Source organism: Neovison vison, chromosome 4 (genome assembly GCF_020171115.1).
Source record: "Neovison vison isolate M4711 chromosome 4, ASM_NN_V1, whole genome shotgun sequence".
NCBI lineage: Eukaryota > Metazoa > Chordata > Mammalia > Carnivora > Mustelidae > Neogale > Neogale vison.
The window spans coordinates 34351893-34378095 of record NC_058094.1 but is presented as its reverse complement, the minus strand read 5'-3'; the positions used below and the strand labels follow the sequence as shown (position 1 = coordinate 34378095).

The following is a 26203-nucleotide window of genomic DNA, read 5'->3' as shown; positions in this document are numbered from 1 at the left end:
GGTACAGCCACTGGTCTGGGCCTGCAGTTTTCACAAGGCATGCTGGTCTTCAGTGGGACCAACCACCACTGGAGGATTGAGGCTTCACAAAGCCCAGGAGTTGGGAGCCAATGTGTTGGCAAGGTATGCCAGTGTTCTGGGAGGAGACCCTCAGTGCTGGGACTGAAGCAAGCTTGGCTAGACGGGGCAGATCCCCTAAGAGGGCAGGTGGTGGTATGAAGAAGTTAGGTAGTAAGTGTCAGTTCTGGGCTAGTTCTGAAAGGTGGCCATGTGTTTGTGCTATGGTTGGGAAAGGGAAATGGTGCCTGCCAGCTCCTTTGTTCCTGGGTGAGTCTCCTAGGGATCTCTATCCCTTAGGGACACACTCTGAAATTAGTAAATAAACCCCCTGTATGCCCCAGGCTACTATGTCTATGCTGTATCCCCACAGATTATTTGTAGTGCTGTCTTTAAGGGTGGGGAATCAGCTGACTCTTCCAGAAATCATCCTGCTGATTTTTAAAATCTGAGACTTTTTTTTTAAGATTTTATTTATTGGTCAGAGAGAGAGAGGGAGAGAGAGTGAGCACAGGCAGACAGAATGGCAGGCAGAGACAGAGGGAGAGGCAGGCTCCCTGCCGAGCAAGGAGCTCGATGTGGGACTCGATCCCAGGACACTGGGATCTCGACCTGAGCCAAAGGCAAGCTGCTTAACCAACTGAGCCACCCAGGTGTCCCAAAATCTGAGACTTTAAGTTCCACTGATTATTGTGAGAACTCACAAAATTCAGCCCCTCTAGTTTTCAAAGCCAAATGTTATGGCACTTCATCTTCCCCATTCAGCCTCCCCTGTGTGATTGTCTTTCTCTCCCCTCTCCACATCCATGGCTCCCTCCTTTCCAAGGACTGCCAGGGTTCATTTGGTCTGACCACATCTCCATCCTTCCTAACCTCTTCAGTGTGGCCTCTTCTCTACCTTTAGTTGTGGAGTTGGTTTCACCCGTCTTTGGGTTGTTCTGTGCGTTTTTACACTGATACGAACATTACCTAGTTGCATCTGTGGGCCAAGGTGAGCTTCTGCCATCTTACCAGATGCTCCACCCCAATTCCTTTTTTATTTTATTTTTTTAAGATTTTATTTATTTATTTAATAGACAGAGATCACAAGTAGGCAGAGAGGCAGGCAGAGAGAAAGGAGGAAGCAGCTCCTCGCTGAGCAGAGAGCCTGATGCAGGGCTCCATCCCAGGACCCTGAGATCATGACCTGAGCTGAAAGCAGAGGCTTTAACCCACTGAGTCACCCAGGTGCCCCTCAATTCCTTTTTATCTTTCAGAAATGTCTCATATAGTTCATTGATAAGATTTTTCCTAGTTTTTTGTAGAACTATAGATTTTCTTTTTTATCCTTAGACCTTTTTTCCCATTTCAATGGCATTTGGAGAAGAAGAGGATGATAATATGAAGTTCAGTGCATTCCTCTTGAATCAGAATTTTCATCTTCTCTTACTCTATATATTCTCATTGGGAAATTTGATTCACATATTTCAGTTACCATTTTTATAATGATGGCTTCCAAATCCATGTCCTTTACCTAAAGTCTCTCACTTGCAGAGCCCTATTTATTTAACTGTCTGCTAGTAGATATCCACACTCACATGTCCTATGGGCACTTCAAACCGCCCATCAACAGGTGAACTGATAAACAAATTATGGTGTAATCACACGATGGAATACTACTTAGCAACTAAAAAGAAGGAACTGTTGAGGCATGGAACAACATGGATGAATTTCAAAATAATGATGCCAAGTGAAAGAAGCCAGACAAAAAAGAATATATGCTGTATGATTTCATTTATGTAAAACCTAGAAAATACCACTCTGTAATGACAGAAAGCATATCAGTGATTGCCAGGGGAGGTTTTTTGGCTTGTGGTAGGGAGTGAGAGGGGAGATAGGAGGGAGGGATTACAAAGAGGCAAGAGAATACTTTTTCTGTGGTAATGGATATATTTATTTTATTGATTCTGGTAATGGTTTCAAAACCCATCAAAGTTTACACTTTATACATGTTCAATTTATTATATGCCAATTATACCTAAATAAAGCTGGAAGAAAACCCTCATTATTAAAGGCTTTTAACGGAAAAACGGCAGTTCCTGCCCACTCTTCTCTATCCCCATCCCTCTCCTCCTCCCCAAAGACAGACACTTTGAACTCCTTCAGGGCTCTTCCGATACACAGGCCATGTTCTAATATGCTTAGTCTGTTGCTTATTGATTCGTCCATTTAGAACTTCTGGCAGTCTTTGTTTATTCTTTCTTATTATGGTAGTTGATTACTGATTTGTCTTACTCTACCATTTTTACTTCTCTTCCCAGTGTTCTAACATAATTCTTGGTTAAATCAATCAATCTCCAGTGCTAGCATTACTAGGAACATTAAATATTATACATTACTGAGTTGAATAGTTTGCTTTGATTGAATGTATTTCTTTAATACCTTCCCTCTTGGTTAATACAATAACTGCATTTTCCCTTATTTGCCTGTTTTTTATGTACCTATAGCTAATTTCTTTTCTTGATGTCCTAGACTTTTAGACATCTAACAGCAATTTTTTCAGATGCTTAAAATACCATATAATCTATCAGTTCCAGTCCCCCATTGCCATTCCCTTGAGACATTCCTCCTTCAGCTATCTGTCCTTGTATATATGCCCTGATTGCTTTCTGGACTAGATACATAGTGGTAAGGACTACAAAGAAACACAAAGCAGAATAATAGAACAGAGAATGGAAAGACAATTTTTTACATAGGGTGGGCAGGGAATGCTTCTCTGAAGTGACAGTTATGCAGAGACCCAAATGAATGAGGACACAATCCATGTGACTATGTGAAGGAAGAGTGTTCTGGGTAAAGGGAACAGCAAATACAAAGATTCTGAAGCAGAAATACACATGGAATTATGAGAAGCAAAATGCCAATTTAGTGGCATTGGAGTGAATAAGAGAAAGCATGGTAGGAAATGAGGAAAAGGGTGGTAGGAAAGTGGCCAAGGGCTAGGAAATTTAAGGCCTCATAGGACTTGATAAGAACTCTAGAATTTATTCTAATGGTCTTTTTAACAAGGACAAGCTTACATTTTAAAGAATCACATTGATTGGAAGGTGGACTGAATGGAAATGGACTGTCAGATTTGCAAGAGTGAGACCATTAGGAAGCTATTTCAGTAGTCTCGGTGAAAGATTTAGTGGCTTAGGCGTAGTAACTTAGTAATAGTGAGAAATGGTGAGATTTGAAATAGATCTTACAGGGGAACAAATAGGATTTGCTGCTGGATCAGATATGGGGTGAAAGACAGGAGTAAAAGATGAGTCTTTGGATTCTTGGTCAGAGCAACTTGGTGAATGGTGGCACTACCTGAGATGGGGGAGCGGAGGGATCGTTTGGGAGATAGGATGCTGTGGGATTGAGTTGTGGTTTGAACATACTGGGTTTGAGGTGCATGTTGACAGCTTATTGGAATTCTCCAGGGGCAGGTGGTCATCAAGTAGAGGGTTCACAGGAGAGATGGGGCTGGAGATAACTTTAGGAATCTTCATGTACAGTTGGTATTTAATTCCATGGTTCTGGATGAGTTTCTCCTGGGAGCGAGTATATAAATAAGATAGAAATCTGAGGATGGAACTCTTGAGTACTCCAGTATGTAGAATTGGGAAGTAGAAGAGAATCCAAAAAAGAACAGCAATGAGATAGGTAGAAATCCAGGAGAATTCATATTCTATAAGCCAATTGAAAAAAAAAAAAGTTTCATGAGGAGGGCAGAATCCAGTGTGTAAAATGTTATTAAGAATTTAGTAGGATGAGGGCGCCTGGGTGGCTCAGTGGGTTAAGCCGCTGCCTTCGGCTCAGGTCATGATCTCAGGGTCCTGGGATCGAGTCCCGCATCGGGCTCTCTGCTCAGCAGGGAGCCTGCTTCCTCCTCTCTCTCTGCCTGCCTCTCTGCCTACTTATGATCTCTGTCTGTCAAATAAATAAATAAAATCTTTAAAAATAAATAAATAAAAATTTAAAAAAAAGAATGTAGTAGGATGAGGACTTAGAACTGACTTACTGGATTTGACAATGTGGAGTTTATTGGTGGCTCTGACAAGCTGTTTCACTGAAGTATGAGGACGGTTGAAGAAAGGCTCAAGAGGGAGTGGGAAGAGCAGAATTCAAGAAAGTAAAGACAACTGTTTTGAGGAGTTTTTCTCTAAAGGGGAACAGAAAAATGGAATAATGGCTGCATGGGGATTGGGATGTAAAGTCAAGGAAAGATATTATTGTTTTGTTTTGTTTTGTTTTGTTTTGTTTTGTTTATGGTGGGAGATAATAGAACAAGTTTGTCTGATGGGATAAGGGTTTGGAATTGGGGGGTTGGAAGAGAGCATAGGGTTTGGAATTGGGGGGTTGGAAGCATAGGGTTTGGAATTGGGGGTGGAAGAGAGGAGAAGATGAGAGAGATCTCTGTGAAATAAAATTGGCTGGAGGCACCTGGGTGGCACAGTTGGTTAAGCGTCCACCTCTTGATTTCAGCTCAGGTCATGATCCCAGAGCCATGAGATTGAGCCCCACATTTGGCTCCGTGCTCAGCACGGAGTCTGCTTCAGACTCTCTCTCTCCCTCTGCCTCCCCCCCCACCCCGTCACGCTCTCTCGAATAAATAAATAAATCTTAGAAAAGAAAGGAAAATTGACTAAAGGTTAAGCCCAGAAATGTTTTAGTAATAAGATGCAGTGTGATACCAGGTTTTCAGTTAGTAAACTAGTACCTTTCTGTTCTGAAAAATGTTCTTATATTCTTTATTCGATTATCATCTGTACCCCATTTTCCCTCTAATTTCTGGAACTCCTTTAGTCATGTGTTGGACACTTGGACTGATCCTCTAATTGGGAGGATTTTCTCTCTAACTGCCCATCTCTTCCCTCAGCTTCATCTTCTAATCCTTCTATAGAGTGTTTTTTTTTTTAAATTTGAGCCATCTTACTATTTCAATTTCCCATAGCACCTATTCCTTTTAAATGAATGCAATTTAAGATATTAAGGTTTTTATTTATTCTGTGATTCATTTTCTTTTGTTCCCTGCATAATCTGTTTCCTCCAAATATTCAATTATCTGCTTGCTTGTTTTGGTCTCTCATCCTACTAAATTCTTAATAACATTTTACACAGTGGATCCTGCCCTTCTTATGAAACATTTTTTCTCTCTTTGATGTGGGAGGCTTTCTTCAGACACCTGATGATCCTTGACTGCCCATTTTTATTTGTGTGGGGCACTAAAAAGCTCTGTGTGCAAGAATGGGGCTTGTTACTGGTGGGCTTCATAGTAGGGTTAGCTCAAGGTCAACTGTCTTTTTCACTGTCAGTGTGTAGAGCTCTTCAAGACTGTTGAGTTTTTTCAAAGAATGGGGATGGTAGGTATATGCCTGAACAGAAGAGGAACAGGAAGATGAGGGCTTCATATTTCTGTAGGTAGACTGTTATAGCCCCCCTCTTTTCAGTTTGTGCATTATCTCTGCCCTGTGCTTGATGCCCCAAGTGCAGAACATTTCCAGCTCCATTTTTTCCAGAAACAAGACTGGTAGAATGCAGTAGTCATCTGGACTGGAGTAGGGGTGAGGATAGACTTTTGTGCTACTTAGTACCTCAACAGACTGAGACTCTTGGATTATTTAGAGCACATGAGCTCATTGTCATCTCAATTCCTCCACTCCTGCTTCAAAGTACACCTCATGTCCCATTAAGTCACTTTCCACTCCTCTAATGGCTCTCCATCTTGGAAAGGCTGGGGCTTTCTTTTTTGTTGTTTTTATCATTGGAAAAGTCATATATGCTAATGTAGTCTCTTCTGTTCACCTATAATTGGTTAGTGGCTTTTTTTTCTTTATTATAAGAGGAAAGGGGATAAACATATGTGGTTAATGTGCCAGGTTTATCCAGAACCCATGTGCATTTTCTGAAGTATAATCATCACAGTAATGTTTATTGAGTGCCTACTACATGCCAGACTCTGTTTGAAGAGCTTTACATTTATTAACTCCATACTCATAACAGTTTTATGCAACAAGTACTATTATCATTGCCCTTTTACAGATGAAGAAACTATGGCAAAGAAAAATTAACTAGACAAAGTTATATAGCCAGGAAGTGGGGGACTAACATTCCAGCTCAGCTGTCAGACTCTAGAGATACTTCTGCTTTTAAAACTCTCCAGTAGTATTCATTCCTTGATTTCCAAAATCCAGACAATTTAGCATGCCATTCCTGTTCTCCAGGATCAAGCCTAGCATACCTTGCCAATCTCAGCTGTCTCTACTCTGCCCTTAACACCACCTCTTTGACCTTATATTCAAGCCACACTAAGCTTGCCCTGCATGGATAAGGGTTTAGTGATCCTCATGCTTTTTTCATGCTGTTCCTCTGCCTCAGACATTCCTTCATTCTCTAGAATACTCAGTACAATGTTAGGGTATTGCGTTATGTACTTATAAATTGAATATTTGCATAATTTATTTTACTTAGCAATCAACTCATGCTTTTGATTTGATTTAGCATGTCTTCTTTAAAAATGTGTAATTGAATAAAATAATAATATTCTATTACATATGAAGGGTTCATAAATCTAACAGACTAACTGAAATTATCTCCTTAAAATTTCATTGTATTGAGGGGCACCTGACTGGCTCAGTCAATAGAACAAATTACTCTTGATCTCAGGGTCATGAGTCCAAACTCCATGTTGGGCATAGAGATTAGTTTAAAAATAATAAATTAATAAAAGTGAAAAAAATTTTGACTGTATTGACAATGAGATATTCTTTTAGAGTATAAGTGAGAAGGTATATATTTTAAATAGTGAATAAGTTCCATTCATTTGTTATTCAAATGTTTTCTAACCTTATCTTGCTGTTTTTCTTAATAGCCTTTTCTTCCTCTGGCAAATTTGGAATGTTCACCAAACATCGAAACTTTCCTTTGCAAAGCTTTTGTACCAGCCTGCACGGAACAAATTAATGTGGTTCCACCTTGTCGTAACTTTTGTGAGAAAGTATATTCTGATTGCAAAAAATTAATTGATACTTTTGGTATGCGATGGCCTGAGGAACTTGAATGTGACAGGTAAATTATGTTTTCAACTGAAAGCTACCAGTGATCTTTTAAGTTGGTTTTAGTTTTCCAGAATGTTTGTGACCGGCTCTCATTATTTAATTCGACAAATGTTTATTGCACACTTAACATTTGCCAGCCACTGTGGTGTAGTGTTTTGGGCACAATGGTGAGCAAAAACAGATTTCCAGTGGGAATTTACTGTGGGGTAGGAGGAATAGATAGTAATAAAATAATTATAATAATAAATGTAAAATTATAACCATGCTAGAGACAACAAAGGAGAAGTACAAAGTTCTCTGAGAAGATGTAAGGGTGCCTTTGACCCAAACTGGGGGGAAATGAACTTATTATCAATTCACTGCCCATTTGTACATTGACCTTGACTCATTACTTTTGTCTCCTATTCGCTAGACATTGGGGGATTGTAATTTGAAACAGTCTACTGATATAATGAGACTTCACATGATAAAGCTGGGAAGATGCTGTATCTATCTTTCTGTGTCTTTATCTGTAGACTAGATTATAGGTTTGTGAAAGTCAGATACTTCCAGTGGATAATTGTTTCCAGGAACAACTGATAACATAATAAAGTTGAGGATACCCATACCTTACATTCTAGGCAATACCCTTCTACAGGAGCTTTTACACAAATAAGGAATCACACATGAGAATACCGATTGTCACATTATTCCTAAATTTTTTTTAAAAAAGGGAAATGTGAAACTCCATTGTAGAAGAATGAATAGTAAATTGTGATGTACTTATACACTAGAATACTGTGATACAGTAGATAAAATTAATGTAGTTGATCCACATCTGTACACATGGATAAATCTAAAAATTATAGTGTTAAGTAAAAAAAGGATGCTACAGGATAATATATAGTATGATGTCATTTATATAAAATTCAAAACCTGTAAAACAATATTATATAACATTATGGTTAGAAAAAATCACAGAGTAAAAATTTTTTCAAATGCAGAAGGAGAATAAAAACTGAATTTGTGGTAATGACTATTTCTGGGGAGAGAGAAAGGAGAATAGGACCAGAAAGGGGTCCCAACTGATCTCTACTGTTCAGGTCCCACATTGGATGTGTAGAGATTACTTAAAAATAAAATCTTATAAATAAATAAATAAATAGTTTTCTTCTTAGAAACTCCCACTAATTTATTTTTACTTTTTTAAAGATTTTATTTGAGAGAGAGAGTACAAGCGGGAGGGATAGAAGAAGAGGGAGAGGGACAAGCAGACTACCACATGAGCAGAGAGCCCAATGTGGGTCTCAGTCCCAGGACCCCAAGATCATGACCTGAGCCAAAATCAAACACTTAACCAACTGAGCCACCCAAGTGCCCCAAAACTCCCACTAATTTTTAAACCATATAGATCCTCCAAATTAACACTGGTGTGTAGAAACTCAAGTGAGCAATAAACTTTTTCACAAAATAGAAAATGTATCTGTGTATATCACTCCAGTCTACCATAAACAAGGGAGACAAGGAGTACAGACTTCCAGTTACAAAATAAATGTGTCATTGGGATATAATGTACAGCATGGGGAATATAGCCAATAACATTGTATTAATTTTGTGACAGATGGTGATTAGATTTACTATGGTGACCTTTTCTCAATGTATATAAATGTCAAATCACTATGTTGTGCACCTAAAACTCATATAATATTGTATGTCAACTCTACCTAAGTTAAAAAGACTCAGCCAAACTGAAACAGGATAGTGATTCATTAAGCTGGTCCCCAGTCTACTTCTTGGTGATGTTCTTGCCTTTAAGAATGTAGAGATCAGGGGCGCCTTTAAGAATGTAGAGATCAGGGGCGCCTGGGTGGCTCAGTGGGTTAAAGCCTCTGCCTTCGGCTCAGGTCATGATCCCAGGATCATGATCCCAGGGTCCTGGGATCGAGCCCCACATCGGGCTCTCTGCTCAGCAGGGTGCCTGTTTCCCTTCCTCTCTCTCTGCCTGCTTCTCTGCCTACTTGTGATCTCTGTCTGTCAAATAAATAAATAAAATCTTTAAAAAAAAAAAAAAAGAATGTAGAGATCACCTGAACTCAATCTAGGGAGGGGAAGAGTCTCATTTCAGCCAATTTTAACTGTCAAAACCTTGTCATATGGTTGAGCTACTTTGCTTGTGGGCATTAGAATACAGGTGAACTTCCCCAAGACTTACATTTCTAATGCTGTAAACAGACAAGCCAACACTTTTTTGTCTGGAGACTACTAATTAAGAAAAATTCCTTTTCTTTCTTTTTTTCTTTTTAAAGGATAAATTCTTTCTTAAATATTTAGTCTTGGAAGCAGAAATTATTTAAAAATTATTAATTGGGGCACCTGGCTGGCTCAGGCAGTGGAGGGTGATCCTGAGTTCAAGCCCCACCTAGGGTGTAAAGTTTACTTAAAAAATTTACAAAATAAAAATTATTCATTGATCATTTTCTGAGTAAGGAAATGTTCATATTCACTTGCCTTGTATTAAATATATGTTAGCGTATTGGGGCCTCACTAACAACTACTAGTGTTCGGTTAATTTCAAAGCTCTAACCTTTAATCTATCCAGGTTGTATGTCTTCCCATCAATTATGAATGCATAATATAGTACTTTATAGCTAGAAAGCATAGCATTAAAACAGTGAATCAGTAAAAATTTTGCCTTCGATTTTTATAATCTCTACAGATTGCAGTACTGTGATGAGACCGTTCCTGTAACTTTTGATCCACACACACAGTTTCTTGGTCCTCAGAAGAAAACAGAGGAAGTTCAAAGAGACATTGGATTTTGGTGTCCCAGGCATCTGAAGACTTCTGGGGGACAAGGCTATAAGTTTCTGGGAATTGACCAGTGTGCACCTCCATGCCCTAACATGTATTTTAAAAGTGATGAGCTAGAGTTTGCAAAAAGTTTTATCGGGATAGTTTCAATATTTTGTCTCTGTGCAACTCTGTTCACATTCCTTACTTTCTTAATTGATGTTAAAAGATTCAGATACCCAGAAAGACCAATTATATATTACTCTGTCTGCTACAGCATCGTGTCCCTGATGTACTTCATCGGATTCTTGTTAGGCGACCGCACAGCCTGCAACAAGGCAGATGAGAAGCTAGAACTCGGGGACACGGTAGTTCTGGGCTCTCAGAATAAGGCTTGCACGGTTCTGTTTATGCTTTTGTATTTTTTCACAATGGCCGGCACGGTGTGGTGGGTGATTCTTACCATTACGTGGTTCCTAGCGGCAGGACGAAAATGGAGTTGTGAAGCCATTGAACAAAAAGCAGTGTGGTTTCATGCCGTGGCGTGGGGGATACCGGGTTTTCTGACTGTTATGCTTCTTGCTATGAACAAAGTCGAAGGAGACAACATTAGCGGCGTTTGCTTCGTCGGCCTTTATGACCTGGATGCGTCTCGCTACTTCGTGCTCCTGCCTCTGTGCCTTTGTGTGTTTGTCGGGCTGTCTCTTCTTCTAGCTGGCATTATTTCCTTAAATCACGTTCGGCAAGTTATACAACATGATGGCCGGAACCAGGAGAAACTAAAGAAATTTATGATTCGAATTGGAGTCTTTAGTGGCCTGTATCTTGTGCCCCTCGTGACACTTCTGGGGTGCTACGTCTATGAGCAAGTGAACAGGGTCACCTGGGAGATAACTTGGGTCTCCGACCACTGTCGTCAGTACCACATCCCGTGCCCTTACCAGGTAAAGAGCATTTGTATTGGTTTGCTATCCTTTTTAAAGATGTTATTTAGTTGAGAGAAAGAGAGAGAGAGATTACCTGAGCCTGTGGGGATGGGGAGATGGAAACGGAGAAGCAGATTGAGCAGAGAACTCGACATGGGTTCTGGGAATTGACCAGGGTTCTCAGTCCCAGAACCCTGAGATCATCACCTGAGCTGAAGGCAAATGCTTACCCAACTGAGCCACCCAGGGACCCCTGTATTAGTTCATTATTTAACTTTAACACAGTGGACATTCCCTGGACATACACTTGAAATAGTCATGAACATGACATTAGATTTTTCCATAAGAAAATCCAGTAGATAGAGGGAAAGATTGGGCATTAGCTGAAGCTGAGGTCAGGCCTCGAGTTCTTGCCTCAAGTTTAGACTTTGGTTACGATAGTTAAAGTGCCTCCTTTAGCTATTCTTTTAATAAAAATTAAATTCGGTTGCAAAGGCAAATAAATAATAATGAGGAACAGAAACAAGAAGAGGTCTGTCAACTTTTGCTGAAGTGGGAATTCTTCACTTAGTGCAGGTAAACCTTATTTGGGTTTATTTAATTTGATCCTGTCATCTTATAATGTTTTTGTTTCATCTATGCTTATAAAAACAGAACTTATTTTACTATATGGAACTGATACTTCTTTCACCCTGACCAACCAAATTTTTTAAAACATAAACAACAATGCATCAGGATTCTAAAATACTATGTTGTTCCAATGAATTTAAATGTAATTTTTTGGTAGATTTTAGTAGAAGGCAAATAGATGAATACCCAAAGCCAGATATTTTGGCAATTATAAGAGGCTGCTATACTTATAGAGAAAAGATGCTGGGAAATCAAGTCAAGATTTTAGGATATTCTTCCTAAATATATTTAAGTGTTTTCCTTTTCTAGCTATGTATTTTGATACACAGGTAAGTTCTTCGTTCGGAACTTTAGTAAAGAATATTAAAGCAGCACTGTTCATTATAGTGTGCTATGTCAAACATTTTATAATACAACAGACTGAAAATTTATACTTTCTGTTCAAGTTTTACATTGATGGTATAGACTTCTTTCCACTTAAAATGTATCACTGAAATTTTTATTATTCACTTTTTTTTTGTAGGCAAAAACAGAAACTCGACCAGAATTGGCTTTATTTATGATAAAATATCTGATGACATTAATTGTTGGCATCTCTGCTGTCTTCTGGGTTGGAAGCAAAAAGACATGCACGGAATGGGCTGGGTTTTTTAAACGAAATCGTAAGAGAGAGTAAGAAGCTACTGAATTATCTGATGTTGTTTTAAATTAAATAGAACAAATACCAAGGAACTATTCAAGTCATTATTGTGCCAGAGTTTCATTATGCCAACTGTTATATCAAATTTGGAAATCTTTTTCCTGGAGAAATATACTTTATTCTGTTTGGCATTCATTAAAATAGACTCTGACCTATACTATTCTATTGAAATATGAAAGAAAGATTTGTTAAGTGTGCATTTTCTTTACACAGCTTATATTTAATATTATTACTGCTATCACTGGATTCATTAGTTTGGATGCAGCATTTTAAATTTTATCAATGATAAAAGATTAAATGAGATCAAATATGTGTAAGGAAAATTATAGACTATGATTCAAATATATGATTGTTTACTACCTTTAAGTTTTATCACACATAGTGCTGGCTTAAAATGGCTTAGGGCAACTTATTTGTCCTAAGATGGTAAAATTTTAAACTTACGTAGTATTTTATAACAATATAGTAGATTTACAAGTAAACAGTTCATTTTGGTTAATTATATACATTATATGCTCTATACAGCCAACAATGTAGCATAGGTTTTTAAACTATTCCCCATTGGTTTGATTAATAAACGTTTTTGTGGTAGAAGTTCAGAACTATAGATCTTTTCTAAGTTTTTAAAGTCTGAAGAATTGTATTGTTTTTTTAAGATTTTACCTATTTATTTGACAGAGAGAGGGAGCGAGCACACAAGCAGAGGGGGACACAGAGGGAGACGCGGGTTCCCCACTGAGCAGGGAGCCTGACTGAAGAATTGCATTTAACTGGACTTTAATTTTTTGCAATCATTACATATCTACTCCATATTTATATACATCACAGTTCAGTATAATTTGCTAACTTTAATGTTAGAAAGCAAACAATTAAATTTAACAACAACCCTTCTACATCCTTTCTCTTCTGGTTTACTTTTATATTGATGTATTTACATGTGATAAATAGATTATCCCCTATGGTTTGCTGCTTTGAGTTTCCTTGTCCTCCTCCTTAGGTTTAGCCTCTCTAATTTTTTACCAATCTACTTACGCCGACAAAGGCAGCTAACAGTGTATGCAAAAAAGATTTCACATCATGGCAATCTTCTTATAGCTCATAATATCTGTAATCCCAGATTTCATAAGTCATTTAGAACTTTCAACCTGATCAACTAAAGATTTTTAGTATAAGTATAAGATATATGATATGCTTTTTGGCTTCTTTTTCTTTCTTTCTTTTTTGTCCCCCTGCTTTTTGGCTTCTCGATAGCACTTAACATTTACCTAGTAAGCCCGCTCCTTGGTTTCTCTTACAGCCCCATCAGTGAAAGTCGAAGAGTTCTACAGGAGTCATGTGAGTTCTTCTTAAAGCACAATTCTAAAGTCAAACACAAAAAGAAGCACTACAAGCCCAGTTCGCATAAGCTGAAGGTCATTTCCAAATCCATGGGAACCAGCACAGGCGCTACTGCCAATCATGGCACTTCCTCCGTGGCTATCACTAACCACGATTACTTAGGACAAGAAACTTTGACAGAAATACCAACCTCCCCAGAAACATCAGTGAGAGAGGTGAGAGCGGACGGAGCGAGCACCCCCGGATCCAGAGAACACGACTGTGGGGAGCCGGCCTCCCCAGCAGCATCCAGCTCCAAACTCTGTGGGGAACAGGCTGACAGGAAGGGCCGGGCAGGCAACGGGACAGATAAGATCAGCGTATCAGAAAGTACGAGGAGTGAAGGAAGGTGAGCTCAGATTTTGTTCTGTTAAATTGGGACTGCTTTGAATATTGCATTATGCATTTTTTATTAAAGCATAGCACATCTGGAAAGAAAATGTGCTAGGAGATGACATGTGTCCATATATTTAATCCAAGGAAGTTTGGGTATAAGAAGTTTGGGTCCAGCCTGTAAATATGCTATTTGGTAGTTCAGTTCTTAGCTTGGAAAAGAGCCTTCATGAATGTTGTTCGCATAGGAGTGTGATGTTCTTTTCTGTGGCCGTTGTTAAGTGTTGCGTGTATATTTGGTAAATGTTTAGGAGCCTTTTGAGATACTATTAAGTTGTAATTGCTACTGTACTAAAAGGTATTTGTCATTTTATATGAAGATGATTATGTTTTTTACTTTCTGAACATGAAAGGATATTGACATTATCTTTAATGAATTTTTCCAAATGGTCATAGGTGATCCAGACACAGGTAAATATCGAATTAACCAGAATGCCAATAGCTAAGTACTTTTAGGTCTCAAGGTTGCCTCGCCTCCCTCCTCCCAAACTAAATCAGATGCATCTTCTTTGTGTTCCTCTAACAGCTTTTGCTGTTTCTAATTAGATATGTGCAAATCATAAGAGACTTAATCTCACAGAACAAACTGAGGGTTGCTGGGTGGGGGGGATGTGGGGAGGGAGAGGGTGGTTGGGTTATGGACATTGGGGAGGGTATGTGCTATGTTGAGTGCGATGAAGTGTGTAAACCTGGCAATTCACAGACCTGTACCGCTGGGGCTAATAATACACTATATGTTAATTTAAAAATTTTAATTTAAAAAAAAAACCTCCACTAGATTTGTAAACCCTCAGTTTGTAAAACCTCAGCTGACGTCTGATTCATCATTGTGTTGGAATTAAAATGTCTCATCCTTGGTGGGAAATGAATAAAATATTTGCTAAAGCAAGGGCCGGAATTCTGTCTTATTAACTGAATTCCCGATGCTACAGTGTGCTCAGCCCACGCATGGGTGGTGCTTAATGCAATTTCTTAAAGTTAGCAAGAACTGTATTTGAAAAGAAAGTATTTGTATTTTGAGGTGTCAGGGTACACATAAAGAGTTTTAGTTAATTATGCAAAAAACTCATGAAAAGCGGATGGCAGCTGGAAGGACATTTGGCATCACATCTGCGCTTTGGTCTGTAATATGTCACCTTTCGTCTTTTTACCTAGGCTCTCTCCAAAAAGTGACGTCCCCGAGCCTGGCCCAGTGCAGAACAACAGCTCACAGGCCCCAGGTTCCTCGGAGCCAGGCAGCCCAAGAGGCTCTGCATCCCTGCTCGTTCACTCGGCTTCCGGGGGCAGGAAAGAACAGGGCCTTGGCAGTCACTCGGATACGTGAGGGGCGGGCTTGCCTGCCCCTTGCGGAGAAGGGAGTTCATACTACACTGGCGGGGACAGTGTGCCGTCTTAGCGACATTACTGTCCCGTTCTTTTGCACTGAGAGCTACACCATCGCTTGCTACACTGGAAACGGTAGATTCCGAGTATAATAGGATTCATTTCGCACAGAGGTTCGTGATAACAGTATCACGGACCAGGAAACAGAAATGTGCAGGTTAATAATATTTTTTTAAGTTGTGTGGGAGGAGGGAGTGAGAGGAATCTTCCTTTTCTATTTATGAAGATTCTACTCTTGTTAAAAGTATTTTAAAATGTACTATATGCTCTTTCACTTTTATGGTCTAAAAGATATTACTTTGCTAAAGTATTTAAAACTTATCTTTGTGTCTTTTTTTTATACATTTGAAAATAAGTTTCTATGTATTTGAACTTTTTTTTTTTTTTTTAGGAATCCTGGAAAAGCTATTCAAATATTTTTGTCATGTTATTCTGATATTTTAGCACTACTTGGGTAGCTTTTACACTGAGTTTCTAAGAAAATTGAAAAATAATACTTTTATAGTATGAAAAATATTTGACACACCAGAAGGTTTTATAATGGGAATTCACCTTTAAAAACCCACTTATTCCACTTTATCACCTTCCCTGTGTGAATTTTATAGTCTTCTTGTTTTAGAAATTTCATACATCTATTATGCCACTAAAATGAGGTGCTTAATGTCCAGTGTTGATTGTATTATGCTGCTCTCTGATCCTTCTACATTTTTAAATGATATGTCCTAAAGGATTAGATGAAATGTTATTACTCTTTTAGAAATTAAGCCAAGTGCAATTGATTTCCTTTTTAAAAAAAGAGTTTTATGACCACTCAAGATTGTATTTTTATGACCATTTATACTTGCTTGTACTTTTTTTTAGTTGCTTGTATTTTAACTTTTTTTAACGTTTAGAATACTAAAGCTTGTACAGTATCTTCATCAGACATTATGTAGAATTCATTCCTGTACCGAAATAGGATTTTGCTAAACATTTAAAAGTGTGCTTAAAAAAAAAAAAAAAAATCTGTTAGCACTATTAGTGTCAATCAAATGGGGGAAAAAATGTAGTCCTGATAAAATGTACTTTATATAACATACTTTAAAATATTGAAGAATTTTCTTAATTTTATTTCCAATTAAGTGTTCTATCTTGAACAACATTTTCTGATGCTTTTGGTTTTTTCCTCTATTTAGCATTCTATTAAATAAAAAGATTATCATGTACTGTATGGAAAATGTAAATATTAACTTTTCCACATTTTTTAACTTTGCATACAAATTATATGATCTTTCCAGTAATAAAGTTTTCTCTGATAAGAGATTGTGGAGTATTGTGTTTATTTTTAGTGGTCCTGACCCAGGAAGTGGTAGAACTTTTCAGATCAGTGGCTCCATGACTAATTAGCCAAAAGCTTTAAACTGGAAAAGGAGAAGTTGGGACTCTAATTTTTCATTTGTTACAGTTTTTCCCAGAGTATACGTGATACAGCCATATTTATCATACTTTTTAAAGCCAGTGGAAGACCTGAAGGATGAGGTAAAGCAGTGGGAAATAAAACAATACTAAATTAAAACATTTTAAAAACCAAATAGGATAGTGAGGAATTGCCAGGCTAAGACCTGGGAGAAGAAAGAAATTCACCCTGCCAGCCCCAACAACTGGGGCTTCTTTAGCCCAGGGAGCATTTAATGGAATGGGTGGAAAAGGTGGCTGAGCAGTTGAACAGTTATTGCCAGCGTCCAAGGGCTGGGGTTCAAGGGAAAGAGTGTCCACACACCACACGCCACTTAGAGTTGTGACCTCAAAAGGATGTATCCTTTTGGAGGAAGGAAGTGTGAAGTGTAGGGACAGCAGCCCTGCTTCAAGTTATCTGCATGGTCTAGAAAAATCTCTTACTCTGGAATTAGAATAAGGTAGTTCTGGATTAGTCATAGGTAGAAGCAAATGGAAATCTTGTCTGGGGGAAGAAAATGTTATTCTCTGTGCTCTACAAATACTTTTTCAAATATGATGCTCATCGTATAGTCAAACAGAGACAAGCATGCAAGAACAGTGTATGAGTAAGAATCAGCACTAACATCTGATGGGGAAAAGAGCCAGAGGTACTCCTCAGTGATGAGGCACGGATTTCTTAAACTCATGTAACTTAAAAATATCACAAAAGGAAAAATGAGACACCACTACACCTATCAGAATGGTTATAAGCCAAAAAACAACTGACAATATCAATTTCTCTGAAGGATGCTGAGCAACAGGAATTCTCATCCACGGCTAATGGGAACGCAAAACAGTATAGACACTCTCAAAAACAGGCAGTTTCTCAACGCAGCCGGACTTGGTCTTCCCATGCGATCCAGCAGTCACTCTCCGAAGTAGTTCCTGAACTGACTGATGTAAATATTTCACCCTTGAGGTGCAGTAGAACTCCTCACTCAAGTCTGGCCAGCCCAGTTAGCGACTTCCTTCCAAAGAACCTGGTAGGGAATGGGGTGGTGGGGAGAATAACTTCCATGCTAGAGAAGCTGGACAAAACCCCACCTGAGGCAGGTGGCAGAGTCAGCATCAGTAGAGGGCATGACGAGAGAAGGTGCTCTTCCTATGACCTGATGAGAATGGCCCTTGACCTTGGCGATCTTCCTCCCCCAAATCTATAACCTCAGTCTAGTTGTGAAGAAAGCAGAGAAATCTCCACAGACATTTTACTAAGTACCTGACCAACACTCAAAGCTATCACGATCACCAAAAGTAAAGTCAGAAACTGTCCCAGCCAAGAGATGCCTAGGGAAACATGGTGACCAAATGTAATGTGCTTTCCTAGAAAAGAAGTACAGTAGATAAAAACTAAGCAAATCTGAATAAAATATGGGCTTTAATTTTAGACATTCAATGCAGTGAAATGTCCTTTGTGTGTGTGTGAGAGAGAGAGAGAAAGAGAATTTCCTTCCTTCTGCTTCCTTTTCTATTAGAATCCCTTTTAATCCTATTCTGGACATCCTAGGTGGATCTTCTAATTTTCTCACCTTTCCTCTCTGTTTATCCATCTCCTTCAATTTTGGTTCTCTAAGAAAATTTTTGAAACTTATCTTCTAAATTTCTACTGAATTTTCATTTGGGCTCTCATATTTTTAATTTCACAGAGCATTTTTATTCTTGTTATTTAAGATTTTATTTATTTGACAGAGATCACAAGTAGGCAGAGAGGCAGGCAGAGACAGCGAGAGAAGCAGGTTCCCTGGCAAGTTAGCCTGATGCGGGACTCTATCCCAGGACCCTGGCATCATGACCTGAGCCGAAGGCAGTGGCTTAACCCACTGAGCCACCCAGGCGTCCCTATTCCTGTTATTTTAAATAGTATCTTCCTGTTTCATGATTCTTTTAGGCATATTTCTGGATAAGTTGCTTTTTAAATATCATGTAGAAAACATGGATTTTTAATATTTATCTTGTAATGGGTGACTTTATGAAAGTCTCCTAGTCACTCTAATAATTTTGTAGTTGATTTTTCCTGAATTTTCAATGTAGATGACCTTTTCATCTCAAGTAATGGTCATTTTATTTCTCATCTATTTGCTCAAATTGGGAACCTCTCATTGCTAATAGTGGTAGCGGAAGGCATCCTGGTCTTATTTATTTTAATAAGAATGTCTCTAGTATTTCATCATTAAGAACACTGATATTTGATAGAAGATAGATCTTTTTTAACAAGTTAGTAATGAATTCCATTTGGACGATTTTTTTCAAATTAGCAGTAGGTGCTAAATTTTACTGAATGCCTGTTTGCTGTATTAGTCGAGGTAGGCTAAGTGCTGTAACAAACAGTCCTCAAATCTTAGCAGCTGAAGGAAGAGGAGCAAATGTTCTTGAGGTTCCAACTGATTCTTCAAGGACTCAACACTTCCATCTTCTGATGCAGCCATCCACAGCTGTTCCTTAGAGCTACAGATTCTCTGCAGGATTCTCTGTACTGTAAATGCACAGAAAAATGTCATGGGGCAGAGTGGGAAGTGGCACACATCATTCCCAGCTACATTCCATTTACCAGAAGCCAGACACAGAATCACACCTAATTTCAGGACAGGCTGGGAAATGCAGTCTAGCTCTGTGCCTGGGAGGGAGGAGGAAACGTCTTACTCAGTCATCGGCCAGCAATGTTGCAATCTACAAATCTAATGTAGTAAGTTACATTTTCTAATACAATGCCATTCTTTCCTTCTTTGAGTAACCCAAGTGGTCATGGTGTATCATTTAATATCCTGATTTGATTCGTTAGCAATTTATTTAAGATAAAAATGTCCATCCATACCTACCTGTATTCTAAGTGATTCCTCAACCAGGAACATAGCCTTTGTAATCACTAAGCCTAAATTTTAAAAAATATTCTATTTCTAATAGCCAACTTCAAGACTATCATTTAATTCAAAAGAAAACAGCAGTTTCTCTTTCTCATGAGCCCAGAGTCTATGACGCAAAAAGAGCCTACTGTTCCAGGAGTGGTGACATTTATTTTTATAAGAATTACAGAGCATTTTTTGACCAGAAAAGTGGCCCTAAATTCCATACGTACGTTTACAATAATAACATTGGCATGAACAATGTGCCGCTCAACTCCACAGAGAGAAGAAATGATCAGGCAGCATTTCACCTTGAAAATCAGCCACAAATCCTCAACAGAATTTTACAGAATACCGTCTTTCAAAAAGACAGCACATCCATTAGAATCCATCTGCTAGGCTATTTATGGTAGTGAAGGAATCTTTCCTAGTCTTTCCTCGAAAAACTAGACCAAAAACAGCTTGTAATTACCACCCATCATCAAAATCACCACTTTAGTGTTTCCTGATTTCTCAGAAATATGCCACTGGTGGGCTCTTCCAGTTATGACTGCTGGAAAGTTTTAATATTGCCAAGGCAGGCACTGGTACTCTCAAGAAAGGAAAAATATAATTTTTAATAATCACAAGAAGCCTTGCTATAACTCTTCTGAACGGAAAGCATCATCTTTAATACCTCACCACCCCCAGCACCAAAGACTGAAAATTCCAGACGCTGGAAGTTTTTAACAGTGGCCACTGTGATTTGGACGTGAGGAAGAACCAAACTTTCATGAACTCCTTTGCATCAACAGAGAGAGCAGACAAGAAAGGATCAAAGGCCTAATCCAAGCTTCTCCGAGGGCCTTGGCACTCAGAGCCAAACAGTAGGGGAGAGCGGCCTCAGAAAGTCTGTTGTGGACACTGCTCGGGGAGGGGAAGCAAAGAGAGCCATACGGAAAAAGTAGGGAAGAGGAAAAGAAGGAAGGACCAAAAGTGGTAAACACTAGTTAGAAATGAAAATACATGAAAAAAGTGCTGCTAAGATGAATTAATTTTACTAGCCAAATCCAAGGCTTTTATTTTCCATCCCTAGAAGGAAAAAGGAGAAAACTAGAAAAGACTTCTAAGGATATCCGTCAAAAACAAGAGGGGAGAGAGAGAGAGAGAATCTAGTTAAGTTTCAACAGAAATATCTTAAAGAAAGTTTTCAAATAAGCCATTTACTCCAAGCTCATGCCCTAGTTCACCTTTATTTACATTATTACAAATATTTCCTACTTATTTGGCGTGTATACTGGGTTTTGACATACTCAAGTACAAAGAGTCTTTAAACTTGATGCTTAATTCATAGGTTTATAAATGTACATATTATTACATTTTAAATATATTGAGGGAAGAGGCCCCCAAATCAGCAAAGATTTTTTTCCTAACCCCAAAGGAAAAAAAAAAACTTAGTATTTTCTCCGTCTTATTTTCCAAAGTGCTAACTACAGTAAAACTGGCAAGTTTGTGGGTTTATTTTCTTGGGGGCCCCTTCTAGGATCTAATTAGTTTCACGATCAGAAAGTATATAAGGCTGAATACAGAGATTTTAAACTTTATCTGAAAAAATTCACAAGTATAAGCTCCCAAGCGGTTTTCATCCTTTCGAATGGCCAGTCCAGAGGCCCCATGCAAACCTTCATAAAACAGAAACCTCCAGAGCCGGTAAACAAAGTTGACCACCGGCAAAACCCTGGCTGGCACTTGCTGCCACCACTCTCCGTGCGGGCTCCAAGGGAGGAGAATGGCACGCTGTGTTTCTAGAGCTGACCTGGTTGGCAGGCTGCGGGCAAGTAAAAAGTACAGGAAAACAAAACAGGGGGACTGTGTTTCCTCGACTGACAGTCATCACTGCCTCTTTGTCCCCGGTCCGCAGACTCCAGCTAGGGCTTTCCAGGCCTGCCGTGCAGACACAGAGAGGTTTCAGTGCTTTCTTGATGAAGCAAAGATCAGGAAAGGGGGTGAATGACACATCCAAAACCAGGCGCAGGCAGCCTCGCGGACCCCAGGGGCAGGGCAAGGTCTGGCTACTCTGGACACTCGGGAGAGTTTGAAAGAATATAAAATATTTGTATCTAAACAATATAAAATCCTGTCCTCTCTACCCACCAAGCCAGAGGAGAATGAACGCACATGTGGGAGAGGGAAGAACACCTAAAGAATTCGCAGTTAGGAGAAATGAAATCCTAATGCGCGGATGTGGAAGGATTCCAAGGCATTGTTAGGCACCAAAAAGCAAGTCTCAAAACTATATTTACAGAGTAATACCATCTATGTAAACCCTCCCCCACGGAACGATTTGTGTTTTCTCTCGTTACATATACATGTGTCTAAGTGTGTGATGATACCGTGCCAGCAAGCAACCTCCCACCACACGCAGTGACCCTGGGTATGTTAGACAGACACACAGATGTAAATGCATGGCTTGAACCTGGTCCCTAATGTTTAAATTTTTATAAAGAGAATCTGCTCATGTATAGGTAGTGTAATTACAAATTATTATTATTTTTTTAAAGAACATTTACTGAGCCCAGATCTAGCTGATGCTGCCTCAGTAGGTCCAGCCCATGTTGCGTCTGGTGGTGGGGGGGTCTGCGGGCAGCCAAGGCCTCCCTGCTGTGAGCCGCTAGCACGCAGGGCAGGGAGGGGCAGCAGACCCCACTGAGACCCTGAAGGCCCCCAGTTCCTCTAGTTCAAACTTCCTTTGCTTCCTCCATGCTGTGCTTCTCTGTCCCTGAAGCCAGTTTTTCTTCTGTTGGCAATCCCACAGGTGTTTTTGTTTTTTTGTTTTTAAAGATGTTATTTATTTCTTTGACAGAAAGAGAGGTCACAAGTAGGCAGAGAGGCAGGCAGAGAGAGAGGAGGAAGCAGGTTCCCGCGCTGAGCAGAGCAGAGAGCCAGATGTGGAGCTCGATCCCAGAGACCCTGGGATCATGACCTGAGCCGAAGGCAGAGGCTGTAACTCACTGAGCCACCCAGGCGCCCTCCCACAGGTTTTCTGAGAACTTCTTGTGTCCGTACCCAAGACTCTACTCCTATCCCCATGAATAAATCTTAGACCAGCTTACTCAATCCCAGCACTGGGAGACCCAGGAGGCCAGAGGACCAACCCCTCAGGATGAGATATAGGGGAACACAAGGGAAGGCTGAAGTCCTCAGAAAACCCACGATGGCAAATTCTTTCCAGCCACCCTCCCCATCCCCCACAACACAAACAGACCACCGCCGTCTAAGTGTCCCCAGGAGCGGATAATTCATACTCACCAACTTCAAAAGTCAAGGCAGCAGTCTGAGGGCTGAAGGTCAGGGAGAGGCTAAGGCAAAGGTGTTGGCAGCTTTCGGCAGAAGGAAGACCTCGGTCCTTCTCTAGAGAGCCCCCGCTCCCTGCCCAGCGCAGTCGCCTCCCCCTGCAAGCGGTGCTGTACGCCCCGGGCTCCGGAGCTCCGACGGGGCGAGCGAGAGGGATGTTGGTCGATTATAACAGGCTGTTCTAGTAGCCCCAGCGAGGTGTTCTCGGGGACCACCCCGTTTTGATCAGCAGCTCCCAGCTGGCTGGGTGGTTCCAAACCTCGGCAGAACTGTGACGGTCGTATGTTTCTCGTGTTTCCCTGCCGGCTGCCTGGACTGCTACACGCTGAGCTCTTGCTTTCAGAAAATGCCCTCGTTCCTTCCCTCCAGAGCAGGTGAGTCAACTTTGCCTCTTTAGGAGTTCGCCAAGAGCGAAAATAACGTTCCTCCCCCACCTGATACCTGAGCCAGAGATTTGTTATTTTTAATCAAGGGGATAAAAGGCTGTATACATCAGCCAAAGATGAGGCCCTGCTGTGTTCTAGAGACTACTGGAGCTTTCCGAGGGATCCCTCTCTCACTGCCGGATGTACCACTCCCCTCTAGAACATGGCCAAGGAGAACACGTGAGTTATATCTTGGCAAGATTATTTACACGCTGTAGATCCTGAACTCAGAGACGCCCAGTAGGTATTTCGTTTGTATACTTTGTCTTTACGGTGTCTGCAGAACGAGAGGCCGGTGTCCATATTGGGTTGTGTTCCTCCTGTGAGCAGGGGCACATGCTGCCGTCCCTCCTTGTCGTTTCCCTGGGATGGGGATGTTAAAACCAACTGTTTGTACTTCCGGCTGCAGGCCAGGTATACCAAATAGTTAAAATCTTGTGTCTCCTATAAAGAACACAGGTCCACTGGGCACCTGGGTAGCTCACTCAGTTAAGTGTCTGCCTTCGCCTCAGGTCATGGTCCCAGAGTCTTGGGATGGAGTCCTGCATGGGGCTCCCTGCTCAGTGGGGAGTCTGCTTCTCCCTCTGCCTGCCAGGTTCCCCCTGCTTGTGCTCGCTCGCTCTCTGTGTCTCTGGCAAATAAATAAAATAAAATCTTAAAAAAAAAAAAAAAAGAGCAAGGGCCCACAACAACAATACCACCTTAAATCTATTTTTATATTTTACTGAGATTCCTATTTCAAAGTGCTTTGGATTTGGAAACAAGGCCATTTCCTGGTGATAAAGGCCTTTTAGAGAGTAGTAGGGAATTTGGGTAAATTGGAAGGGGAGGTGAACCATGAGAGACTATGGACTCTGAAAAACAGTCTGAGGGGTTTGAAGTGGCGGGGGGGTGGGAGGTTGGGGTACCAGGTGGTGGGTATTATAGAGGGCACAGCTTGCATGGAGCACTGGGTGTGGTGAAAAAATAATGAATACTGTTTTTCTGAAAATAAATAAATTGGGAAAAAAAAAACAAAAAAAAAAAAAAAAGGCCTTTTAGTAAAACAAACTGAAGGGTGTGTTTAGCATTCTAAGTTTTAAAATCAATAAGTATTCAATATATGTGTTTTGGGGAGGGTAAAGTATTCAACATGTGTGTTTGGGAGGGTAGTGGGTGTAAGCTGTTTTCCCTTAGGTGGCGTGTTCTAAGGTCTAAACTCTGGAGGGTTAGGAGGCAAGTAGCAGAGGAAAGCCCGTCTGGCTCACAGGTCACGTTCTCCAGCAGCAGGCTTAATATTAACAAAAGTGGGATTGTTATCTTCACAGGCCTGACTCGGGTCAACTTCCTGAGCATTTTCAGATGTAGGTATCATTCATTCAGGACCCTCAAACACAAAAACTAGCATACAGTCTCAAAAATCAGAGGAGGTAAAACTAAACAAGGAACCACTCAGACAAACCGTAGAGATTTTTGGTAAATCTATTAATAACTCAAGTGGAAAGGACAGGTGGTGCTTCCTTCTCAGCGCTCTGTGGCTAATCGCAGTTAGTTGGGTAAAAGTAAAGACTGGAAAACTCTCATACAGCAATAAATGATGCTGGAACAACTGGACATTTACATGTAAAAAAAAATGAGTCTACACAAGACCTTACACCCTTCAAAAAAATTAACTCAAAATGGATCACACACTTAAATATAAAACACAACTTGGGTTTGATGATGACTTTTTAGATACAATACCAAAGGCACAATCCATGAAAGAAACAATTGGTAAGCTAGATTTCATTAAAATTATAAACTTCTGGGAAGCGTGGGTGGTTCAGTCGGTTGAGTATTTGCCTTTGGCTCAGGTCATGATCCTGGGGTCCTGGGATCAAGTCCCACATCAGGCTCCTTGCTCAGCAGGAAAACTCTTTCTCTCTCTACCCCTCCCCCCTACTTGTGAGCTCTCTCTTTTTCACTATCTCTCAAATAAATAAAATCTTAAAAAAATATAAGACAAAATTACAAACTTCTGTTCTGTGAAGGACAATGTCAAGTGTATTAGAAAACAAGCCATAGGCGGGGAGAAAATCATTGCAAAGATGCCTCTGAGAAAGGACTGCTTTCCAAAATATAAAAAGAGCTCTTAAAATTCAACAATAAGAAAACAGACAACCCAAACTAAAAAATGGACAAAAGACTTAACAGATACCTCACCAAAGAAGAAATCAGATGGATGGTAAATGAGCCACTGGATTTTACCAAGAACAAAAGTGTCAAGGGATGTGAGTGATGGGGAATGTGTCCTGGTTCCCCACCTACCACATGTAGTTAGGTAAGTCGCCAGGAGGAAGGCAGCCACGGTGGGGCTGGAATTCCTGGGATCTGAACTGGTTCCTAATTTTCAAACTGTGATATTTCAAGGTTTTAGAGAAGTAGAATCTGCTCAAAGGCACTACTTAGACAGAAAGGAAGTGTAACCGGCCAAGCCAGGACTAGGTAGGGAGAGGGCCTGAAGTAGCCACCTCACCCCAGGTTGCCCTTGGATCATTGAAAAGACCTAGAAATACCTATGTGCACCCAGTAATAACAACAACTAATACTATCTGTCAGGTATTGTCCCAGTTGCTAAAGATATAATCGGAAACAAGGGACAAGCACCTGTATTCACAGAGCTTATACTCCAGGGGGTGTCAGACAATGAGCAAGTAAGTAAATAGACAAACAAGATAAATTCAGATAGCGATTAGCATTATGCTAGAATATTATTTGGTGATATTAATTGAAGCATCATTTGAAACTGACACTTGGGCACCTGGGTGACATAGTCGGTTAGTTCTAACTTTTGGTTTCGACTCCGCTC

The 26203-nt window shown here is 40.1% G+C and overlaps 1 protein-coding gene across 2 annotated transcripts in view; it reads left to right on the top strand.

Moving 5' to 3' along the window:
• FZD6 (frizzled class receptor 6) overlaps positions 1 to 16605 on the top strand; it is a 40348-nt gene extending 23743 nt beyond the window's left edge. For both annotated transcript variants that reach the window (XM_044245171.1, XM_044245170.1), the window contains exons 3-7: positions 6941 to 7137; positions 9823 to 10840; positions 11976 to 12124; positions 13450 to 13878; positions 15078 to 16605. In XM_044245171.1, coding sequence (XP_044101106.1) covers positions 6941 to 7137; positions 9823 to 10840; positions 11976 to 12124; positions 13450 to 13878; positions 15078 to 15246 — 1962 coding nt within the window. In that variant the 3' untranslated portion in view covers positions 15247 to 16605. The remainder of the gene's footprint in view (positions 1 to 6940; positions 7138 to 9822; positions 10841 to 11975; positions 12125 to 13449; positions 13879 to 15077) is intronic.
• The last annotated feature ends 9598 nt before the right edge of the window (positions 16606 to 26203 follow it).